A 19,930-nucleotide genomic window follows, 5' to 3' on the forward strand; every position below is an offset into this window, starting at 1 on the left:
CGGGTTACTAGGGCGATGGTGCCGCACCGCGGGGGGCGGTGCCTCGCCGCCGGGTCCAATCGGCTCTACAGCCAATGGGGGCGGGTGCCTGGCCGCCGTCATTTATATGCGGCGGGAGAGGCGGGCGGCATGGCCAATCGGCGGCGGGCGGGGCGGGGCCTGCCCCCCACGAGGGCGCCGCGGCGGAGCGGTGGGGAGCGGCGGCCGCGGGCAGGTGCGGGACCGGGACCGGGGACCACGGTGGGGATGTCGGGGCCGGGTACGGCGGCGGGCAGGGCTACAGGGCTACGGGTCCGGCCACGCCGCCCGTCCCCGGCGGCGGGCTGGCGCTCCGGCGGCGTCTGGCTCGTAGCCCGGGAGCGACGGGAGGGGGGCTGCGGCGGGCGGCCGGCGCCCCTTCCCGCGGCGGAGGGACGGTCTGCGCCCCGGGCATCCTCCCGGCGTTACCGGGGGCGGGGGGGAGCGGCCGGCGCAGGCGCGCTCTCGGTGGGAACGGAGGGAGAAGCTCGGGGCGCGGCCCCGGCGGCCGCCGGCCTCTCCCGGGAGGGGGGGTCCGGGCCCGGCTGCTTCCCGAAGAGCCGCGGCTTTGGGCTCCCGGCGGGTGCCCTCCGCCCCGGCTTTTCCCCAGCGAAGCGAGGGAACGTGGCGGCGGAGGTCGACGCTCCAGCCCGTCGACGCTGCGCCGGGAGAGGCAGGTGGCGGAACGCCGACGGGAGAGGTGCGAAGGATTCCCCGTCCTCCCGCAGCCCGGCCGCTGCCGGAGCTCCCCGCGGGCTCTCCTGCAGCCGTGCCCGCAACTCGAGGGTTTCTTTGCTCCCGAGCCCCGCTTCGGCCTCCGCTCTTTCAGGCTGTGTCCTCGCTGGGGGGGACCCTCGTCGGTCTCGTGCCCGCTCAGCCAGCGGCCGGGCTGCCGTGCCGTTGTGGTGAACGCAGGCATCCCGGGACTGCTTGCGTGGGCGCCATGGGCGCTCTCGTCCCGGCAAGAGGTTCCCGGTAGAAGAGCGGAGCCACGCTCCGCACTGGCGGGAGGCGAGGCCGGGTTGCTGCTGGCTTTGCGCGTCTAGGGCCGCCTGCCAGCTGCCCAAAAAGCACAGGTTTCTTCCTAAAGCGTCGCTGGAGCCACGGTGCAGTGTCGTGGGGGAGCGCCAGAGCAGGCAGGCTGGGCAATATATCCAGTATATACTGCATATATATATATGTATTGCATATAGGCAGTGATTTTCAGGCTGTTAACAAGAAATGCCTCTGCTTGCAGCTGCTAATGGAAGATATGCAAGAGCCCCCTTTATTATTTATTACTCTTATTTTTATGAGGAGGGCAGCGGGGCCAGCCGTCGCCTCCCCGCTGTTGACACGCGGGTCTGTGGGTCGGGTGTGTAGCGGAGCGAAAGCAGAGCGACTTGGTGCGTGGTTTCCACTGTCTGCTGAGGAAGCGAAGCCGCTTCTGTGCTGGTGCTGGGGAGCGCTCCCTGAACGGGATGGGCTTTATGGCCTTCCCCGCCTGTCGCACGCTGCCAGCGGAGCTGCCATGGCATGGGAAGCGGGCAACCTGCTGGGATCACCGGCCCAGGCGGTGCCGAGTGGGTCCCCACCGGTGCCGGCACGGTTCAGAGTGGGCACTGTTCTTGCTGGCCCCATTGCTGGCAAGACTGCGCCCGGAGGGCAGAGGATGTGGTGGTGAAACTGACTGGGACTTGGTGGGTGGAGAGGGACCAGGTTTTCCTAATTTATAAATGAAAAAGCACAGCTGTGCGCTTCCAAAACCCTGACCCCTTTTTGCTGGCTTGGCTGCTGGTTTTTATGTTAAAGCCAGCCACCGGCTGCATCGGTGCCGTGCTGCTGCCGGGGACCAGTGTGCTCCAGTTACTGGGGTGCCTCTGAACCGCATATTCTGGGGTGCTTTTTTTGCCCAAGAGGGCCAAAAAGCAAAAGCCGCTGAGAAGGCGTGACCGGGGAGCAGGACGCGTGGCCAGCCGGTGGGACGTGGTGGCTGGGCGAGCCCTGGTGTTGGGAGGCAGCCCTGCAGCATTGCCTGTGGCTGCCCTTATTTCATTCTTTAAGAAAAACACCCAGCACCGTGTGATTTGAAGGTGTCCAATGATGGAAACGTCTGGTTCCATGCTCCCCGTGGCCTCTGGACAAGCATCCTCTCACCTGAGCTGCGCAGGGGTGGCCGGCGCCGGGTGGCAGCCACTCACTAGCCCACACGCGTTGCCGGTGCCGGGCTGCGGCGCCGACATGGTTAAGGCACCGGTGGGATTGGGGAGCCAGGCTGCACGCCACGCCACCAGCGGAGCCAAACTTGCCGAGTCAGGATGTGAGAGCGGCAGGGCCGGCTCTGCAGCATCCCTGGGTGCTGCCGCATCCCGGGGTACGGGGGGCTTGGCTTCCCCTCTGCTGCCGGATGCCTTTTCCCAGGGACAGAGAGGGAATGGGGTAGGAACTGGCACCTGCTGCCTTCGCCTCTGGCTGTCACGGCTGCACTGCACTGGCACTGCTTCCCGAAACCTGCAGAGCCTCCAGCTCTGCTGGCAGCTGGGGTTGTTTCTCTTTTTTTTTTTTTTTTGCCTCCTGACCGCGCATCTCTGTTGGAGCACCGGTGCCAGGTAGGTGCAGCGCTGGGGTTGTCGGTGGCTCGGCCGTGCCGGGCTGGCAGCTGCGGCAAGTTGGGGAGCCTGCCAGCCGGCTCCCTGGGGAAGAGTGTGTGCTGGCGGTGCTGCACATCGGGGACCCGCGGGTGCTCAGTGTCCTGACGGACCCCCTTACTTTTGCGCTGGCGTACGTGACAGCAAAGCAGCAATAAGCCCCTCTGACGTGTCGCATGTGGTTTTGGGCTGTGTCATCGACTTGGGGAGCCGAGCGGCGCCGGGTGCCTGCGCTTCGGCGCACACAGCGCGATCACGGGCAACCTCACGTGTCGCAGCTAAATCCCTAACGCCTGCCTTGTTCGTTGTCTTTTATGACCGGCTTGTAAACACGCCCGAGCCCACAGGCCGCGGTCGGAGGGAGCCCGTGCCGCGACGGCGGGCCAGGGGAGCGAACGCTGCTCTGCAGCAGAGGCTTCCCTGGGCAGAGGGAAGGGGCAGGGCTGCTGCTCTGCGGATCCCTGCAGCGCCGGTGCTGCGGGTGGGGGGTGCGCGGGACCCCGCACGGGGCACAACCAGAGAGGTGACGGCGGCGGCAGGAGGTGCTGGGTCAAAAGCCATTCGCGAGGCAGAGCAGCGCAGCGTGAGTAATTGTGCTAAAGTCACCTTTCCTGTGGCAGGGGGGGTGTTTGCTGAGGGTGTTGTTTGCAAACCTGGTAAAAAAGGGGTAGAAATACGGGGACGGATGCCCAGAGTGGGGAGATGCTTGGCGCCGTCTCCCCTGCATCCCCCACCTGAGCAGCTGGGAAGGACGCTGGGCTGCCCAGGGTGGGGGTCCTGCAGCTCCCCCCACCCCAAAGGGGGCTCGGGCTCAGCCATAGGTGAGGAGCTTCGCCCCTGTATTCAAATTAATTCTGTGTGCAGTTTCACCTCCTCTTGCTCTGATGGCGGTGTGTTTGGGAGGCTGTGGTCTGCAAGGCATCCCCCAGGCTGGCCCAGCAGAGCTTTGACTCCCCAGGGCTTCCTGGCCATAAATCCTCTCAGAATCCCAGCACCCACACTCTCCTGCCCTGTCATGCTGGCTGGGGATGGGGACAGGGATGGAGCCCAGCAAGAGCATGAGCTTTTGGGGCACCCTTGCACCCAGGTCCCAGGCGCATCCTGCAGAACAAAACACTTTTCTTCCCTTTCCGTGCTTCGCCCTGCAGAAACTCCTGCAGTTGCGGACTCATGGCTGAGTTTTGCCGTGAGGAAGCCGAAGGCGCAGGAGTGGTCTCGGGCAAGCACCAACCTGCCAGCATGGAGGGGACCGGGCTTTTGGCAGCGCCTTTGGCTCGGAGGACCCACAGGGGCGGGTTGACCCTGGCAGCCGGGATGCTCCAGCTCCTTGGGGTGCAGAACCCTGCCCCGTGTCCCAGTGGTCCAGTGGTGCTTCCCGGCAAAGTTTCTCCAACGCCGCCGGAGACTTACCAGCCGCTGCGCTCAGTCCCCCCAGCTTTACCACGAGGTCAGGGATGAGGGGCGTCGGGCCCCGCTGAAAGTCGCGGAGAGCTGAGCTCATCGCAGAGCTGAGCTCGTGACACCACAGATCCCCAGGATGCGTAAACAGAGCCAGTCCTAAGCCCTGCAATAAGTTTGAGTCTCGGCTTGTGGCAGTACAGGCAAGAAAGCCGCACGGCTGCCCCGCTGTGGCTGGGGCAGGGGGGGTCCGGCCGTCCCTCCTGCAGGCATCCCCCCGGCTCGCTTCAGCTTCGTTATGTTGCCGCTAATCAAGTGCCGCCGAGCGGGCATGAAGCGGCTGGAAGGAGCGTGCAAGACGGTGCCCGGGGCCGGTGGCTGCCGCAGACCCTGCGTCGCTGCCAGGCGAGGGCCGTGGGGGACTGTGAAGGTGACACCGGGAGCCCCCTGGAGAAGCCGGGGGGGCCGCACTGGCTTTGGGGGCTCGGCAGGGTCCCGCTCGGGGTGCGCGGCGCGATGATGCGGGACCACGGGGGTGCAGCTCCCTCCTGCCCTCTCAAAAACACACCCGGTTTTATTGAGCCTGCCTGATCTCTAGCCCTGGCGCGGCTGCGGCCAAGGGAGCCGCGTTTCTGCGGCGCTCGGCAGAGGAGGGAGATGGGGCTCTGCGCCGGGGGCTGCAGCGGGGCCGGGGGCCGCAGCGGGGCTGGGGCTGCGGTGGGCGGGCAGGCGGCACCGCGGGGACGGGCTCGGCTGCCGCAGCCACTGCCATTGGGCTGCGTGGGCTGCAGGGGCTGCGCCGGGATGCGGGCATGCCGGGCCGGGATGCAGGATGTGGGAGAGATGCAGGATGCAGGCACGCCGTGCCGGGATGCGGGATGCAGGCATGCCGTGCCAGGATGCAGGCAGGATGCGTGCCAGGACATGAGCGTGCTGTGCAAGGCCACGCTCCCGCTGTGCCTGGGGCAGCCGGGGAAGGAGCCTGTAGCGCGCTCAGTCCCCATCTGGGGGAATAAGCGGCTCGTGACTTGCGGCATAAAGATGGGGCTTCATGGGCCTAGAGAAAGATGGGTTAAATTTAAAAATTACCCCCAGATTTGTAGGGAAGTGTTGTGGTTTTCTGTGATACTGGAAACTGCTGACGGTGTTGTGGGACAGAGAGCAGAACCGCAGCTCCGTAGGGAGTCATGTTGGATGCCCCCAGCATGGGGATGGGGACAGGGAGGGTCAGGGGTGCCGGGGGGGGTGAACACCCCTTTCCCTCAGAGCTCACACAGTCACGTACGGGCTGCGGGAAGAGCCGAGCTATTTTCCTTTCCTCAGCTTGTCCCTTGCAGAGGGACCCTCTGGGGGCTGCTTTAAACACCAGCAAAACACTTCATTTTTCAGGCCCGCGTTTCTTCACCATTTCCTGAGATGTCGTAAGACCTCCGTGGCACGGGTCGCTGCCTCCCTGCCGCAGCTGGCTTGCCCCGTGGCGTGCCCTGCTCGCCTCCCGCGGGCAGCAGGCAGCCCTGATCTACCCTTCCCAGGAGCCCCAGGAATTTGGGGAGAGCAACCAAGTTGGGGAGTCGGCGGCACAGGGCAGGGACGGGATGGGTTTGGGATCGGCGGTGGGCCAGGGTGGGGGGGTCTGGGGCTGGCAGGGCTGCTGTGCCCTGCCTGCCGTTGCCCACACCGCTGCCCGTGCCGCACGCCCATCCGGCTCGCCAGCTTCGGCAACAGGAAGCGCCGTCATGCGCGCGCCCCGAAAACCCCCGTTTCTTCCTCTTTTTTTCTCTTCCCCTGTGGCAGGGGTGAGGCGGCAAGCGGCTCCGGGGAGCCCAGGCTGGCTCCATGTATCCCGAATCTACCACTGACTCCCCGGCGCGACTCTCTCTGCGGCAGACGGGCTCCCCAGGGATGATTTACAGGTAAGGGTGTGGGGCGGCGCCGGGGGGCGGGGGGGGGGGGCTCTGCGGGGCTTCAAACCTGGGGTCATGGCCCCCCAAAACCACCCTGGCATGCTTTGTGCAAAAACTTCCAGGACTGCAAAAAACAAGGCAGCGGCAGCAGCATTTTCTGGCGCTGATGCCTATTTCGGGAAGAATGGGTACTTTTGGGGAGCGTGCCGGTGCCCACGATGCGGGTGGGCACCACCGACCCTTCCTGCGGCCACCGGCTCTGCCGCTTGGTCCTGCTCCACCTTTCTAATGGGGTTTGTGGCATCTTTCTTCTTTCTCCCCTTTGCTGTCGGAAGCGCGAGGTACGGGAGCCCCAAGCGCCAGCTCCAGTTCTACAGGTAACCCAGCCCTTCCCCCTCCCCAAAATCCGCCCCCGGCAAGCAGACGTGACTGAAGCCCCGACCCGTGCCCGGGGTGGTGCTGGCACGGGCGATGCTGGCACATCGTGCAGGGTGGGCATCGCCGACGTGGCATCGTGTCTTCACCTGCTCGTGGGTTTGGCAGTGCGACGTGGGGACCGCGCGTGTGCGGCCGGGTAGGTGGGGGCCGTCCTCGCCGGGGTCCCCAAGCAGCAGAGCGTGGCCGGAGCATGGCCGGAGGGCTACTGGGGGGCAGCCACCACGGGCGTGCAGGGCTTGGCTTGGCTCGGGGGGAGCATCCCGCACCGATGCTGCGCCGGGAAGAGCCCACTGGCTTCTCCCGAGGGCAGCTCCAGGAAGCCAGCCAGCCGCTCCGCTGCTCCTTCCATTAAGAGAAGCGTCATTAAGTGGTACAGAAGGCAACAGTTCCCCTCCCCACCCTTTTACCATCTGAAGTGAAGGCGGCACTTTTCCCTGACATGCTGTACCAGCAACCGCTTTGGTGTTCGTGGGGCCGCAGCAGCTTGGTGGTGCCAGACCGGCTCCGGCCCGGCTGTGATGCGGTGGGGTCGGGGGGATGCCCCCCAAGAGAGCTGTGGCCTCCCTTCTCCATCCCTGTGGGCAGTTGGAGGAGGAGAGGCTGGCCGGCACCGGGGTGGCTTGGCGGCACTGCGAGCGTACCTGTCCCAGCGATATGCCGCTGCCGGCACCGCTGAGCCACGGGTGAGTTTTGGCTGCCAAACCAGCCAGGCACAGCCGCACACCTGAACCACTGGACACATCTGGTGCGAAAGGCTCCCGAGGCCGACAGGCAGTAACCGGCTTGCCTGCAGGCAGCTGCTGCCGGTGTCCATCACCCAGCCCTGTTTTGGGGCTCTGGCCCAGAGAAGTCCATGTTTCGGTTCTCCCCCAGCCCAGCTCCAACCCCATCACAAATGGGGACTGCGGGAGGGCTGCGTCCACCACGGGGGACCGGCTCCGCTCCCCGACAGCTCCCAGTGTGCCCGGCCGTCCCCACCACCCCACGTGCCGGTGGTGCGGGACCTGTCGCTGCAGGGTGAGGGTCGGCTGTGGGCGGAGGCAGCGATGCCAGCGTTGATAAAGCAGCGGCACATCCTCTGGCTTTTAGCAAAGCGGCCATGAATAATTTAGCTCCCCTTCGCAAGGAAGAAAATCCCCTAATAGGGCTAATGGAGCACGGCGAGAAAGCTGGGCTCTGGGGGGACCCATTGCAGCCGCCAATTGCTTTGGATGCCAAGCGCCGACACTCCCCTAATGCAAAAAAACACGGCGGCTGCGCATCTCTTATAGCTGCCCCGGGGCAGCCTGGCCACCCAGAGCTTTGCTGTCCATGAGCAGCATCCCCGGGGCGCGGGTGAGTCGGGGCCGGCAGCGCGGGCGGCGAGCAGGGATGGGGGCAACAGGGAGGATTTGCTGTGTGGGGTGACTCGGGATTTGGTGGCTTGGGGAGGTTTTGGGTTGGGGTCTTTCTGGTTTTAGGCAGGCTGTTGGTTGCCAGCAAGTTCCCAGCTTGGCAAGCTGGGCTGGAGAGACGCCTTTTTGAGCAGCTGCCCCGCGCACCCGACTGTCACCCACTTGTTGTATCCCTGATGTGCACTAACGATCCCCCCGTCACCCTGCAGAGCCTGCATGCTATCCCCATCCCTGCTCCTTCCTCGCCTCTCTCGCTTGGGCACAGCGCTGCTTGGGCTTCGACAGCTCCTGCAGCCCCCGCCGCTTCTCGTCCCTCAGGCAGCATCAGGATTTCTGCTAACGAAGGGCCCGTGGACGAACCCGCTGCTCCCGTGCTCTCTCTGCCGCCTCGTAACATTGCTCAGCTGAAAATCAGGGAGGTGTTGAAATGGAGGGGACCGGTGGATTCCCACCCCGTTCCTCAAAGCAGCCCAGCCCAAAGCCCCTAGCTTCGCTTGCTGCAGCCATTTAATTGCACTGCGGTGAAGCTGTAGAGCAGCAGTGCAGCCGTTTCGGACTTTTCCTGGCCACTAGCAGGCAAGGGGATCCCACCGGGGGTTGAGAGGGTCCCACCGGGGCCGGGTGCTGTGCCTGTGCCCAGCAGGAGCCACCGGTGCTGCCCTAATTAAAACAGCCAGCCACGGAGATGGGCTGGTGCCGGCGGTGCCGGCTCTGGACTCCAGCTTTGAGGCGCAGCAGGAGGAGGAGGCTGGTGGCCGGGGTTCAGTTTGGTTTTGCCGCAGGAGAGGGGTCTGCCAGCACTCCCGAGACCTTGCTGCAGAGCAGGAGGGTCTCCAGCAGTGCTGGGTATCGCATGAGCACCCTGGGGTTTCGGTCACCCCTCACCAGCTGCTGCTCCATATCTTCTGGGTTTTCTTCCTCTATTTTTTTCTTGAGGCCATACCTCAATGGGAGAGTGTGCTTTGCTTTTGGCTCCTGCTACCATAAATTTGAGCTTCATAGGGAAAGAAAAAACCACCAGCGGGAGCCTGGCCAGAGCCTGATGCCGGCACAGCCACAGTACGGTGCACTCCCAGCAGCCACTTTGGCACCAGTGCCGCAGTTTTGGCCCCAGTCCCCGCTCCTTCTTTCAGACACTGAGTGCGAGGGTCGCTGCAGAGAGCAGCAGGGAAATCGATGCCGGTGCCACCTCCGATGAGATCCCAGCCATAGAGGCGGCAAGCACCTCCAGCGGGTGAGAAGCCCGCTCTGCGGCAGGCTATTTTCGGCACCAGCTGGGAGGTCGCTGCCACGGCTGTAGGGAAGCTGTCGGCTGGCGGCGCAAGTTGCGGCAGCCTGCCACGGGCACGGCAGCCACCGGCGAGCACCCAGTGCCCACAGCCCCTCTGTGGATGCTCGCCCTCCCCGGGGAGCCACACAGGGACACCTTTCCCATCCTGACCTCTCCCACCCGCCGGCACGCGGTGCTGGCTTCTCACCGGCAGCGCTTGTGCCGCAGCTCAGCCGTCTCCCGGGGCCCACCGTGTCCCTCGCAGGGATGCAAACCAGTGCCAGCCCAGCCGGTGCGAGCTGGGAGACGGCGCAGCCGGGGCAGGTGCCAGGCTGCAGCAGCTTGCCGGGCTGGAGGCGGCCGTGGCAGGCGCCCGTTGCAGCCCCAGCTGCCCGGCGCTGCCCAGCGCCGTGTCCCTTCCCTGCCGCGCTGCCACCCTCGGCCTTCCTTTGCTCTTTGGCTCCCCTGCCAAGGCTTTACTCCGCTGAAGCGACTGGCTTTGCCGGGGTCCCCGCTCTACCTTCCCCGCGCCGCAGACCCGCCGCAGGTCCTTGCGAGGGCGGATGCCGCCGCTCCGGCATCGTGGCGTGGGCAGGGCTCTCCCGTGAGCGGCGGCAGGGCGCTTTCCCGGCTCTTTCCATAGCATCGCTGAGCGGTCAACGGCAAGGCCAGGCTGCGGAGCCCAGGCTCGGGCAGCGTGATGCTCTCCATGACGTACAGCGAGAGCCTGCGCAGCGTGGCCAGCCGGCACCCCCCCGAGTGGGGGCTGCCACCGGCCCCCCGGCCGGCGGACGGGCTGGAGCTGCGGCGGCTGCGGGACGTGCGGGCGGCAGCGCGGGCGAAGACGCTGGAGGAGTTCCTGCGGATGCACGGGCTCTCCCTGGCCGACAGCACTGCCCGCACCACTGGCATGAGGTACAGGTAAGGCAGCGTGCCAGCGCCTGCCGGGGCGGCGAGGGCCGAGCGCGCCCAGCCCAAGACGTGGGGACAGAGCAGGGGATGGTGCTTAGTACTGGTTTTACACCTCGTTGGGGAAAAGCCCAGCTTTCGCCCGTTTCCCTGTGGTGCGCTGAGGTGGGGAAGAGCTGGAGTCCTTGGCAGGAAAGGCGATCTTGCGCAGCGCGTGCGGGAGAGGCTGCGGCAGGGCAGCGCCGTTGCCTCTTGCTTGCTCGGTGAGCTTTGATTTTCTGACTTGATTTTCCCTTTTGCGGCTGGGAAGCTGCAAGTGCAAACACACTCTGTGCTTTTAAAGATCAGGCGGTTGGAGGAAACGGCTACGGAAACGCTTTATCCGTCTGACAAGCGGTCATTGCAGAGCAGGCGCTCCATTAATTTTGCGTGCGGGTCCCGGGTAGGGCGTGAGGCATCTCAGGACTTAAGCTGACTTTTGTCCTTCTCAGAGCCGTCGGCCGCGGCTCCTCTGAGGGCACGTGGCTGGTTTTCCCAGCGCATCCTTTCCCACTCTCCCCCAGTGGTGCAGGTGGGGCGATGGGCTGTGGAGCCGGGCACCCCCAATAACCCAGTTCAGGCTTGGGCCAGGGGCACCGGGCCTGGGGACGGCGGCTGTTCCCCACTATGAAAAAGCAGGGGTGCCAGGCGTGCCCCTTGCCCCCACCCTCCAGGCGCCGGCAGCTCTGCCGGTGCCTGCCACGCTGTGCCGTGCCACGCCGCGGGTCAGGTTCCCCTCTGCTCGCAATGAGAGAGGTAACATTTACTCGGTGGCAAGAGCTCATCTAATATTCATGGGGTGGTTATTTATTGATGGGGAGAGGCTTCTGTTGATGGGGAGAGGGGGGGCATGTGCCTGCTGCCCCCAAAATCTCTGGGGTTTCTCCTTCTCCAGGAGCTGCTGATTGCTGCCGGGTCCCCCCCCCCCTCGCACGGGGGCTGGAGCCAGCGGGCATGCCTGGCTAAGGAGCTTTGCAGTAGAGGGGAGCGGAGGAGATTACAAGATTTCTCATTAGGTCAGGGCCGAATGTGCGTAATTTCTGCCGCAAGCAAAACCCCGGCCCCGCTCCTTGCTCCTTACCTGGGGGGGCAACAGCCAGTGAGGGCAGCCTGCACGTGGCCCCGGCCACAAAACGGTGCCGTAGCGTGGCCGGCTTGCATCCCTCCTTCGGCGTCCCGATCCGCTTAGCTCGTGCCGGGCAAAATCTGGAGACCGCAGCCCCGAGGGGGGCAACCCGTCCGGCTTCGGCAAACCGCCGGCCTCTACCCCTGGGAGAGCCGGACGGACGGCGGCATCGCCGCCGCCTGCGCTCTCACCCCACAACTGTGTATTCGGCAACGCGCGAGCCCTCCTGCCAGGAGATTTTTGTTTCGGGGGGGATGCTGTGCTGACCCTTTCGCCCCCGGCACCTCAGCCCCCCCGCTGCACCCCAAACCGGGCCTGGGCTGGAAGTGTTGCCCACGGCAGGGGGTGCCTTTGGGGGGGGGCACCCACAGCGGCATTCCCCCTCCTGCCCCCCCCAACCTGCCCAGGCACCGCTTGCTCGCTTCCTGAGCTCATCAAATATTGAGGGCAGGAGGGCTGACGGGAGCCATCTCCGCGCCCGCCGCCTGGCAGCCCCCCACCGTCACGTTGGCGGAGCGGCGGCGCGCGGGAGGAGCTCCCCGCCTCACCCGGGGCGCCGGCTAAATTTAGGCAGCTGGCGAGGCTGCCCGCCGGAGCAGCATGCAGGTCTCCTTTGTGTGCTCCGAGCACAGCATCAAGAGCCGGAGCGCGGAGGACCGGTTGAACCGACAGAATGCCGGCAGCCCCAGCCTCGGCACCCGTGGCAAGTTCCGGGCGGTGGCCATGGTGGCCCGCAGCCTGGGGCAGCTCTCGGTGCAGAACGCTCCCTCCTCCAGCGAGTCCAGCATCAAGCAGCCGGGGATGAAATACCGGTAGGAGACAGACGGGCAGGTTTGCTCGGCTGCTTTCTCTGTTCTTCACTGAGATCTGGGCGGCGGGGGGTCCTGGGGGGGGCACACCGGTTGTGCTGCACTCCCCTAATCCCCAGCTCGAGTCCTGCTCCGTTGGTTTCTCGGTGCTAAAAGTGCTGACCGTGTGCCTCCGGCGCCTTCCTCGCTGTTTGCTCCTGTCCCCTCTCGGGGCGGCTTTCGTCCAGCCTCACGTAAAACCGGCGGGATGGGGCGGGGGGACCCTCAAACGCGAGGTAGGATTAGCAGCATCCCCGGCGCCTGCCGAGCCAGGGGGGTCTGAGAGTCGCGGCGCGCGTTAATCCGTGGGCTGCCGTGGCATGGTTACGGTGCTGCCGGAGCCTCGCCGCCCTGCGAAGCGTGGCGGAGCTGTAAGCCGGGATTCGGCCCTCGGCTGCCCGCAGTGGGTCTGGAAACGAAGGGCGGCGTGTGCACGTTGTGCCTCCCCCAGCCAGCACCCACTGGGTTAATACGCTCCACGTCCCTGGCGCTGGAGCGGAGCGCCGGGGGCTCCCCCCCCCCCCCAAGATGAGTGTGCACCCAAGCGTGGGGCTGGGGGCTCCCCCCGGGATGAGCGTGCGCGCCACGGTCCATCTGACAGCCACTGTGTGCCCTCACGGCAGCCCAGATGTGACTGGCATTGGGCTGCAAAGCGCGTCAGGCTGGCAGAGTGTGGGGATGAGTCCAGCCATCACCCACCATCATCGTCCAAATCGGCCGAGTCCCCTCGCCCGGGCACTGGGGAGGGATTTGGGGCGGCCCCCTCTGGCTCCCGAACACCGAACCCTTGCGGTGGCAGCGGTGGCGGTACTGGGGCCACACGCGGTGGCATCCTTCGGGCTTGGCGGTCGCGTCCCCATCCAGAGGAGCAGCGCACCGGGGGGCCACCCTCTCCCAGGCAGTGGGTGACCGGCTCGAGGGTCCCTGCCAGTGGTTGTGGGGGGGGACAAGCGGTGCAGGGGACGCTCTGTGCAAAGGGAGCAGGAAGGCCGCAGTGCAGCGGGGAGATGCTTGGCCTCCCCCAATACCCGGCAGCGTCTCCGTTGGGCGGCAGGTCAAGACGCTTTCGGGCAGGAGAGCCAGAAGTGGCGATGTGTTGCCAGTGCCCACGCACCCAGGAGGAGCCCCGTGATGCCTCTGCAGCCTGGGATAGCCAGGACAGGACTGGTGCCATCCCTGTGCCGCCGTGACCCCCCATCGCAGGCGCTTGAGCCGCCGCCACCCCATGGCCGGGCCACGGCCGCTCCCCACCACAAAACGCTCTAAAAATAACGCAGGGCTGGGGGGAGCGCCCGCGCCTCCAGATGTTGGCCAATAATGCGCTGGCGCGGAAGGAGAGATGCCCCGATTTGACTCAGCCCGCCATTCCCCGCTGCCGTCGGACCGCGGGTACTCCCTGCCCGGCTCCCTGTGCCCATGCCGGCGGTGGTGGTGCCTCCCGGTTGCTACGCGACACCCGCGCGGGCGAGCTGCCACAGCTCACCTACACTTTATTTATTTTAACGCTCGTTTCTCAAGCCTTTGTCATTTTTAACAAGAAACTGGCTCTCCATCACCGAGGCGAAGGCGTCTGCCAGCCCGGCCCCCTTCCCGAAAGCTGTTCTCCAGCTCCTTGTGCTGGCCAAATTTTCAGGGGTGCTCCGTTTCTCCAGAAGACCACTTTGCTCCTGAGCACCCTCTCCCTGTGCGAGCCCTTTGCTTCCCCATGTAGCACTGCAGAGAACGAGCACAGCTCATGCCACATGTGGGATGCTCCGGGCCTGACCACCGGCATGCCGTCTCCCCCTGCTCCTGCCCTGTCACCCCGTGCCAGCGGCGCTGCCAGGGGAGCCGGACACCCTGGCCTCGTCACGGGGAGCTGCTTTAACGAGGTCACTGCCCGCTGCCACTCTTGATTACCCTGCTAGGCACAGCAGTTATTTTGCGTGCGGGAAACAGCGTCACTGCGCCGGTGCCAGCTGTGCCGCCAGTGAGCCACGGCATGCCCAGCCTGGGATGGGTTTTTAATCAGTTGCGGGGGGACCCTCGCTGTGCGACAGTCCCAGGTGGGGATGGGGGATCGCCACCACACCTACCAGCCCACGCGGACGGCATGCTCGGTGGCACGCGGATGCATGAGATGGCATTTTGGGGCTTTCCGGCAGCTTTCCTAACAGATCTCTGTCTTCCAGGAACCTCGGGAAGTCGGGGCTGCGTGTGTCCTGCCTGGGCCTGGGTAAGTGCTGGGGTTTGCCGTGGCCCCTCCACAGTTCCTCTGTCCTGCGCCTGCTGCCGGCATTCCTTGTCAAGGGCAGCGCTTGCCTGGTCCGGCGATGCTTTGCGAAGGGAAGGAAAGGGTTTTCCTCTGGCCCAGCGGCGGTTTTGAGAAGCGGCCCAGAAGTTGTCAAATTATTTTCTCTTTTTCTTCTCCAACATGATAGGAAGTGACCGGGCTATGCTGGGAGCGCCGTGCCGCACGCGGCGGGGCCAACTGTGGCCGCTGCGTGCCGGGGCTGTGCCAGGGCAGTCGGGGCGGGTGGCCGGGGGCTCGAGGCAGCAGCGTTCGGCGCTCGCCGCGTTCACTGTGTGTGCACCCTCTCTCCTCCGCAGGGACGTGGGTGACTTTTGGAGGGCAAATCACAGATGAGGTAAGGATCGCACCCCCTCGCCCCGTCCCTCCCCAGCCCTTCCCGAGTGAAGTGGGGAATGGATGGGGCCGGCACAGCCACGGCTGCTGGTTTTGGTGCATGTGGCGTGCCAGAGCTCATCAGCACTCACGAGCGTGTGCCTCTGCGCTCCGGCTCTCGGCCACCCCCTTTGCCGACCCTCCCTGCTCTCCCCTCACAGATGGCAGAGCAGCTGATGACTTTAGCCTACGACAACGGCATTAATCTCTTTGACACGGCAGAAGTCTACGCTGCCGGCAAGTAAGTACCCCACTTCAGCAGCGGCACAAGGGGCCTCTCACCGTGCACCCTGGACTCCAGCACCTCCAAACTGCGGCAGTGCTGGGAGTCTCCGGCTTTGCTGGCTGCAAAGCGGCGGGATGGGGCAGCGAGCGCTTGCTCGCAGAGGGGTCACAGCTCGTGCGGTTCTGGGCTGCCTGTGCCACACAAGCGCAGCCGTGCACCCTCCCTGGCACGGCAGACCGCACCTGTGCCCAGGTTACAGTGCCCCAGAGGCATCACGGCGTGCCCACGCGCCCACTTAAAAACGGCAAGCTCATGCATCGGGGAGGGGGGAATGGTGTCCCTGCGGCCACCACGTTTGCCTCTTAGTCTCCTGGGGACCGAGGGCCATCCCTGCTGGCTGCCACCGCTCCCCATGGCCGCAGCAGCCAGGGTGCCGGCAGCTGACCTCCCCTTCTCTTGTAGGGCCGAGGTGGTGCTGGGGAACATCATCAAGAAGAAAGGGTGGAGGTAAGCCGGACTTCATTCCAGTGCGGCAAAGCCATCACGGCGGTGCTGATGGGCTGGGTAAAACCGGTGGAGCAGCCCTGGGCATGAATGCACACGGGGCTTTGCAGGTGCTGCTGCTGATGACCCTCTTTTTCTCTCTGCAGACGGTCCAGCCTGGTCATCACCACCAAAATCTTCTGGGGAGGAAAGTAGGTAGCGCACCCACCCCGCGGCAGAGCGGCTGGAGCGTGCCAGGCTCTCACCCACCTTTCCTTTTCCAGGGCTGAGACGGAGAGGGGCCTGTCCCGAAAGCACATCATAGAAGGTAGGGATGCTTGCCAGGTGCTGCCGGCCTCGGCGCCAGGCTATGCCTCCACCGGCTGCCTCGCCAGCTGGTGCCACCACGCCTGACGGCGCCCTCGGTGCGGCAGGTCTGAAGGCGTCACTGGAACGGCTGCAGCTGGAGTACGTGGATGTGGTGTTCGCCAACCGGCCCGATCCCAACACACCAATGGAAGGTGAGTGCCACGCCACGGTGCCACGCTCCTCCCTGCCGCCTTTTGTTGCCGTCGCAGTTGGTTTGTGCCAGGCTTTTATCTAAGGGCATTTTCCCTTCCCGAGCAGAAACCGCTCCTCCACCGCCACGGTCAGCCCACGCCGCGGTTAAGCCTCTGCCACCCCCAGCCCAGCACCGGGACCCTCCTTGGGCTGCGGCAGGGATGGGTTGGTGGCACGGCAGCAGGTCGCTGACCCCATCCCGGCGAGCCACTCGCTCTGCTCCGCTGGCAGTGGCCAACTGCGCGCGCTCTAAATCTCTCTTTTATCACCAGGGGACCCATTTAGTTCCTCCAAGTCCAGGACTTTCATCGTAGAAGGTACTCTCTGCCCGTAGAAGGGCCGCTGCCTGTGTCCCAGCGGCATTTCCTGGGGCAGAACCCCCACTCCTCTGCGATTTCCATCCCGTTCCCTCCCACCCCGAGCAAACCCTGCCATAAAATGCACAGGCAGCAGCAGCAGCACAACAAAAACAGCCCCCCGGCCCCTTCAGACCATCTGGCAGTTAAAGGGGACAAGAGCAAAGAGGGTCCCCAGCCTCCTCGCCACGGGGCACCCTTTGCAGCCGTGCCGGGGACCGCGGCAGGGTCTCTCCTCGCCACAGCAGCTGTGAGCACGCCGGGGCGTGCGCTCCGGTGCCGGCCAGGCAAGCCTTGCGCCCCTCGCTCTCCCTGCTGCCTGCCTTTGGCTGCAGGAGTGCGCCTTGGCTTGGCCCCAGCCCGCATGGCTCAGGGACGGCTCCCCTGAGACCCCCGCGCCCTGCACGTGGGGTCCGGGCTTCCCTCCCTCTCCTGGGTCTCGGCACACGGGCGACGCTTCAGGTCCCTCTCCCACAGTGATGCCAAGCGTGGTGCCGGTGCTGGTGCCCTGAGGGGTGCAGTGCCAGGAGCCTCGGGCTGCTCTCTGTGCCGGGAGAGCCCTGGCATCGCCAGCAGCATGCCAGGGTCAGACGTGGTCCCTGGCACGTCCCGAGTGGCTGCTTCCTCCATCCCTATCCTGCTCCTCTGAAAGCATCCTCCGGACACAACCCAGCTCCCGCCTTGGCGTTGGGGAGCGGGATGCCCCCTTCTGCCGGCACGTGCCCCGCTAACCCCTGCCTGCCGCTCTCCCCTTCCCTCCCGGCAGAGACGGTGCGAGCCATGACCCATGTCATCAACCAGGGGATGGCCATGTACTGGGGGACCTCGCGCTGGAGCTCCATGGAGATCATGGTAGGGGCCCAGGGGCGGCCGCGGCGGAGCAGCCCTGGTGCTGTCGGTGATGCTGATTTAATTAGACAGCAGCTGTCAGGAGCCGAGCGCTTGCAGATGCGCTTAAGCCGTAATTATTTTTCGAGGTGGCTGCTCAGGGCTTGGCCGGGGGGGCTCAAGGTGGGGGGTGGGGGCTGGCAGGGCACTGAGGGTCCCGGCTCTTCGGCAGGAGGCGTACTCGGTGGCCCGGCAGTTCAACCTGATCCCGCCGATCTGCGAGCAGGCTGAGTACCACATGTTCCAGCGGGAGAAGGTGGAGGTGCAGCTCCCTGAGCTCTTCCACAAGATAGGTACAGCGGTGGGGGTCCTGCCCCAGCCCCCCCTCCCCACAAAGCACAGTGCTCCCCAAAGCCTGGTGGGGCACAGCGCGTGTCCCTGGGGGAGCTGGGGGGCAGCAGCATCACCCCCCCGCTCTGCTCTGCCCTCAGGTGTCGGAGCCATGACCTGGTCCCCGCTGGCCTGCGGCATCGTCTCGGGGAAGTACGATGGGGGGATCCCCCCCTACTCCCGCGCCTCGCTGAAGGTGAGCCCCGCTGGGGGGCTCGTGACGGGACAGGCAGAGCCAGGGGAGCAGGAGGTCCAGGAGCCATGACCTGGGGCGTTTGGGGATGCCCTGCCTGCACAAGGTCCCCATACAGCCCGGTTCCCCCATGACACCCCCGCTGAGCCCCCTCTCGCCCTCCCAGGGATACCAGTGGCTGAAGGACAAGATCCTGAGCGAGGAAGGTCGGCGGCAGCAGGCGAAGCTGAAGGAGCTGCAGGCCATCGCCGAGCGCCTGGGCTGCACCCTGCCCCAGCTCGCCATCGGTAAGGGGCTGGGGGGCGGTCCAGGAGTACCAGGGAGCCGTTGGGGGCAGCTGGGCCACGCTCAAGCTCTACTTTCCCTCCTGCCCCAGCCTGGTGCCTGCGCAACGAGGGCGTCAGCTCCGTCTTGCTGGGTGCCTCCAACGCCGACCAGCTGATGGAGAACATCGGAGCAATACAGGTCAGCGCGCGCCGGGGGCGGCTTCGCAGCGAGAAGCGAACAGACCCTGCTCATGGGGCTTGAACGGGGCAGCGCCTGCCTGCACATGCTTTGCTGCTGCAATGCATGCTGCTCTAACGCGCTGCGGAGGGAAAGGAGGTTGCAAACCTGGCTCCAAACAAAAAAATTAGGGGTTTTTGCTTGATCTGAATGTGAGCGGCAGACGTGAGGCTTTGCTGGGCTGAGAAGGCAGGGGAGGAGCCCAACCTAGGCTTTCTGTAACTGGGTTGCTCAGCTGGCACGCTGGGGCTTGTAGCATGGAGGTGGTGGGGTGGAGGCGGTGAGCGCGGCACGGCTGTGTGCCGCCGGCGGCTGCATCCCCCCCGCATGCACCACCAGCGTGATCCTGACTCCCACTGGTGTCCCGTCCCCCCCAGGTCCTTCCGAAGCTGTCGTCTTCCATCGTCCACGAGATCGATAGCATCCTGGGCAACAAACCCTACAGCAAGAAAGACTACAGATCCTAAGCGCGCCACCTGCCGCGCAGCCCTCGCCGCCCGTTCGCTTGCTTACGCTTTGTTGGAGCAAAGTGGAGAGTGTGGTTTGCACCGCAAGCCCGACGCGCCGAGAGCCAGCGCTCCCGCCCGCGCTGCCCCGGACCACCGCACCGCTTCCACCCGACATGGCTCTGGAGCGCAGGGACGGCCGCCGGCGGGGAGCGCGTGAGGGCGAGCCTCGAGCTGCCCTGCCCGCAGCTGAAGCGGGTGCCGCCGGCACGGCGCGGGGACCCCGTTGCATGCGTCGCTCCCGCCCCCTGCCGCGTTGCCGGAGGCGGTGGGCGCGGGGGTGCGAGCGGGTGCTGTACGCCCGCGAGGCCGACAACACGAAGCTGTTCCCCAGCCTGTGCCCCGGCCCCTCGCCTCTGCCCTGCCTGCATTGCGGCTGCACGCCCAGGGGAGTACCTGCTCCCAGGGCTGGGGGGGCGGGATGGGGTGATGATGGGGGGCTGATGGGGCTGGGCTCTGCTGCGGGGAGGGGACCGGGGTGGATGGCAGGTAAGTGTGTGAGCGCGTGTGTACAGCCCCCCCATATAGACGCAGGGATTTATGGACATCTTGCACACCTGGGTGCATGCATCTATAAGCAGGTGGGGAGATATCGTGCTCGATCCACACGTACCTTAGCTCTATTTACATGTAGATGCACCTATATATGCACACGCCTAAGTGACAAGTGTATACCTGCATACACATGTACATCTACAGCTGTATATATAAATGTAGATCTACCTCTATCCCTATAGTTATACCAGTTTTTATGCAGATACCATACCTATTTATATATATAGCTATATGTATGTAGATATATATGCGCTACACCTATGAAAACTACGTATATAATATGTATACAAACACACACTGTAGATGTGTATTTATGTATCTACAGCCATATATAGCTATATGTGTATATCCATATATGTAGATATATAGATGTGTACATATCCATGTAAATATATTGATATAGCTACATATATATCAGTATGTATATATATGCACACATATATGAAAATTACAAATAGATATATACTCATATCTATACCTATATATAAAAACATATGCCTATATATATACATGGACATATATGTATTTGGAATTTAGCTATAGTTATCTCTACGCCTATCTACGTGTATTCTCTCTCTCTGTGTAGAAAGACACATACCTTTGCCAATACCTACATCTATCTGTATGCATTTACCCACTATAGATGTAGATACACTTCTACCCCTGCCAGATCCCTTCAGATATGTCAATTT

The 19,930-nt window shown here is 64.5% G+C and overlaps 1 protein-coding gene across 10 annotated transcripts; it reads left to right on the top strand.

Annotated features, from left to right (window-relative positions):
- Positions 1-109: 109 nt before the first annotated feature.
- On the top strand, positions 110-19,021 carry KCNAB2 (potassium voltage-gated channel subfamily A regulatory beta subunit 2). Of its 10 annotated transcripts, none has more exons than XM_069782857.1 (17): positions 110-214; positions 5,838-5,956; positions 6,283-6,324; positions 14,143-14,186; positions 14,561-14,598; positions 14,798-14,877; positions 15,325-15,369; positions 15,513-15,557; positions 15,630-15,673; positions 15,780-15,866; positions 16,179-16,223; positions 17,029-17,114; positions 17,323-17,443; positions 17,582-17,676; positions 17,840-17,960; positions 18,050-18,138; positions 18,555-19,021. In XM_069782857.1, the coding sequence occupies exons 2-17, from the start codon at positions 5,880-5,882 to the stop codon at positions 18,642-18,644; spliced, it is 1,149 nt and encodes a 382-aa protein (XP_069638958.1). In that variant the 5' UTR covers positions 110-214; positions 5,838-5,879; the 3' UTR covers positions 18,645-19,021. The 10 variants fall into 10 exon arrangements, with proteins under 10 accessions (XP_069638958.1, XP_069638962.1, XP_069638961.1 ...); XM_069782858.1 differs by lacking the exon at positions 110-214 and adding an exon at positions 2,285-2,606; XM_069782859.1 differs by lacking the exon at positions 110-214 and adding an exon at positions 3,045-3,228.
- The last annotated feature ends 909 nt before the right edge of the window (positions 19,022-19,930 follow it).

The sequence above is a fragment of the Haliaeetus albicilla genome, chromosome 4 (genome assembly GCF_947461875.1).
Source record: "Haliaeetus albicilla chromosome 4, bHalAlb1.1, whole genome shotgun sequence".
Lineage (NCBI taxonomy): Eukaryota > Metazoa > Chordata > Aves > Accipitriformes > Accipitridae > Haliaeetus > Haliaeetus albicilla.

Bases quoted from the DNA above. Each gene is read 5' to 3' on its own strand.
- KCNAB2 (XM_069782853.1), top strand. From the start codon at position 9,750: ATGCTCTCCATGACGTACAGCGAGAGCCTGCGCAGCGTGGCCAGCCGG. The intron at 14,187-14,560 runs GTAAGTGCTGGG...TCTCCTCCGCAG, and splicing joins TGTGTCCTGCCTGGGCCTGG to GGACGTGGGTGACTTTTGGA. The intron at 17,444-17,581 runs GTACAGCGGTGG...CTCTGCCCTCAG, and splicing joins TGAGCTCTTCCACAAGATAG to GTGTCGGAGCCATGACCTGG.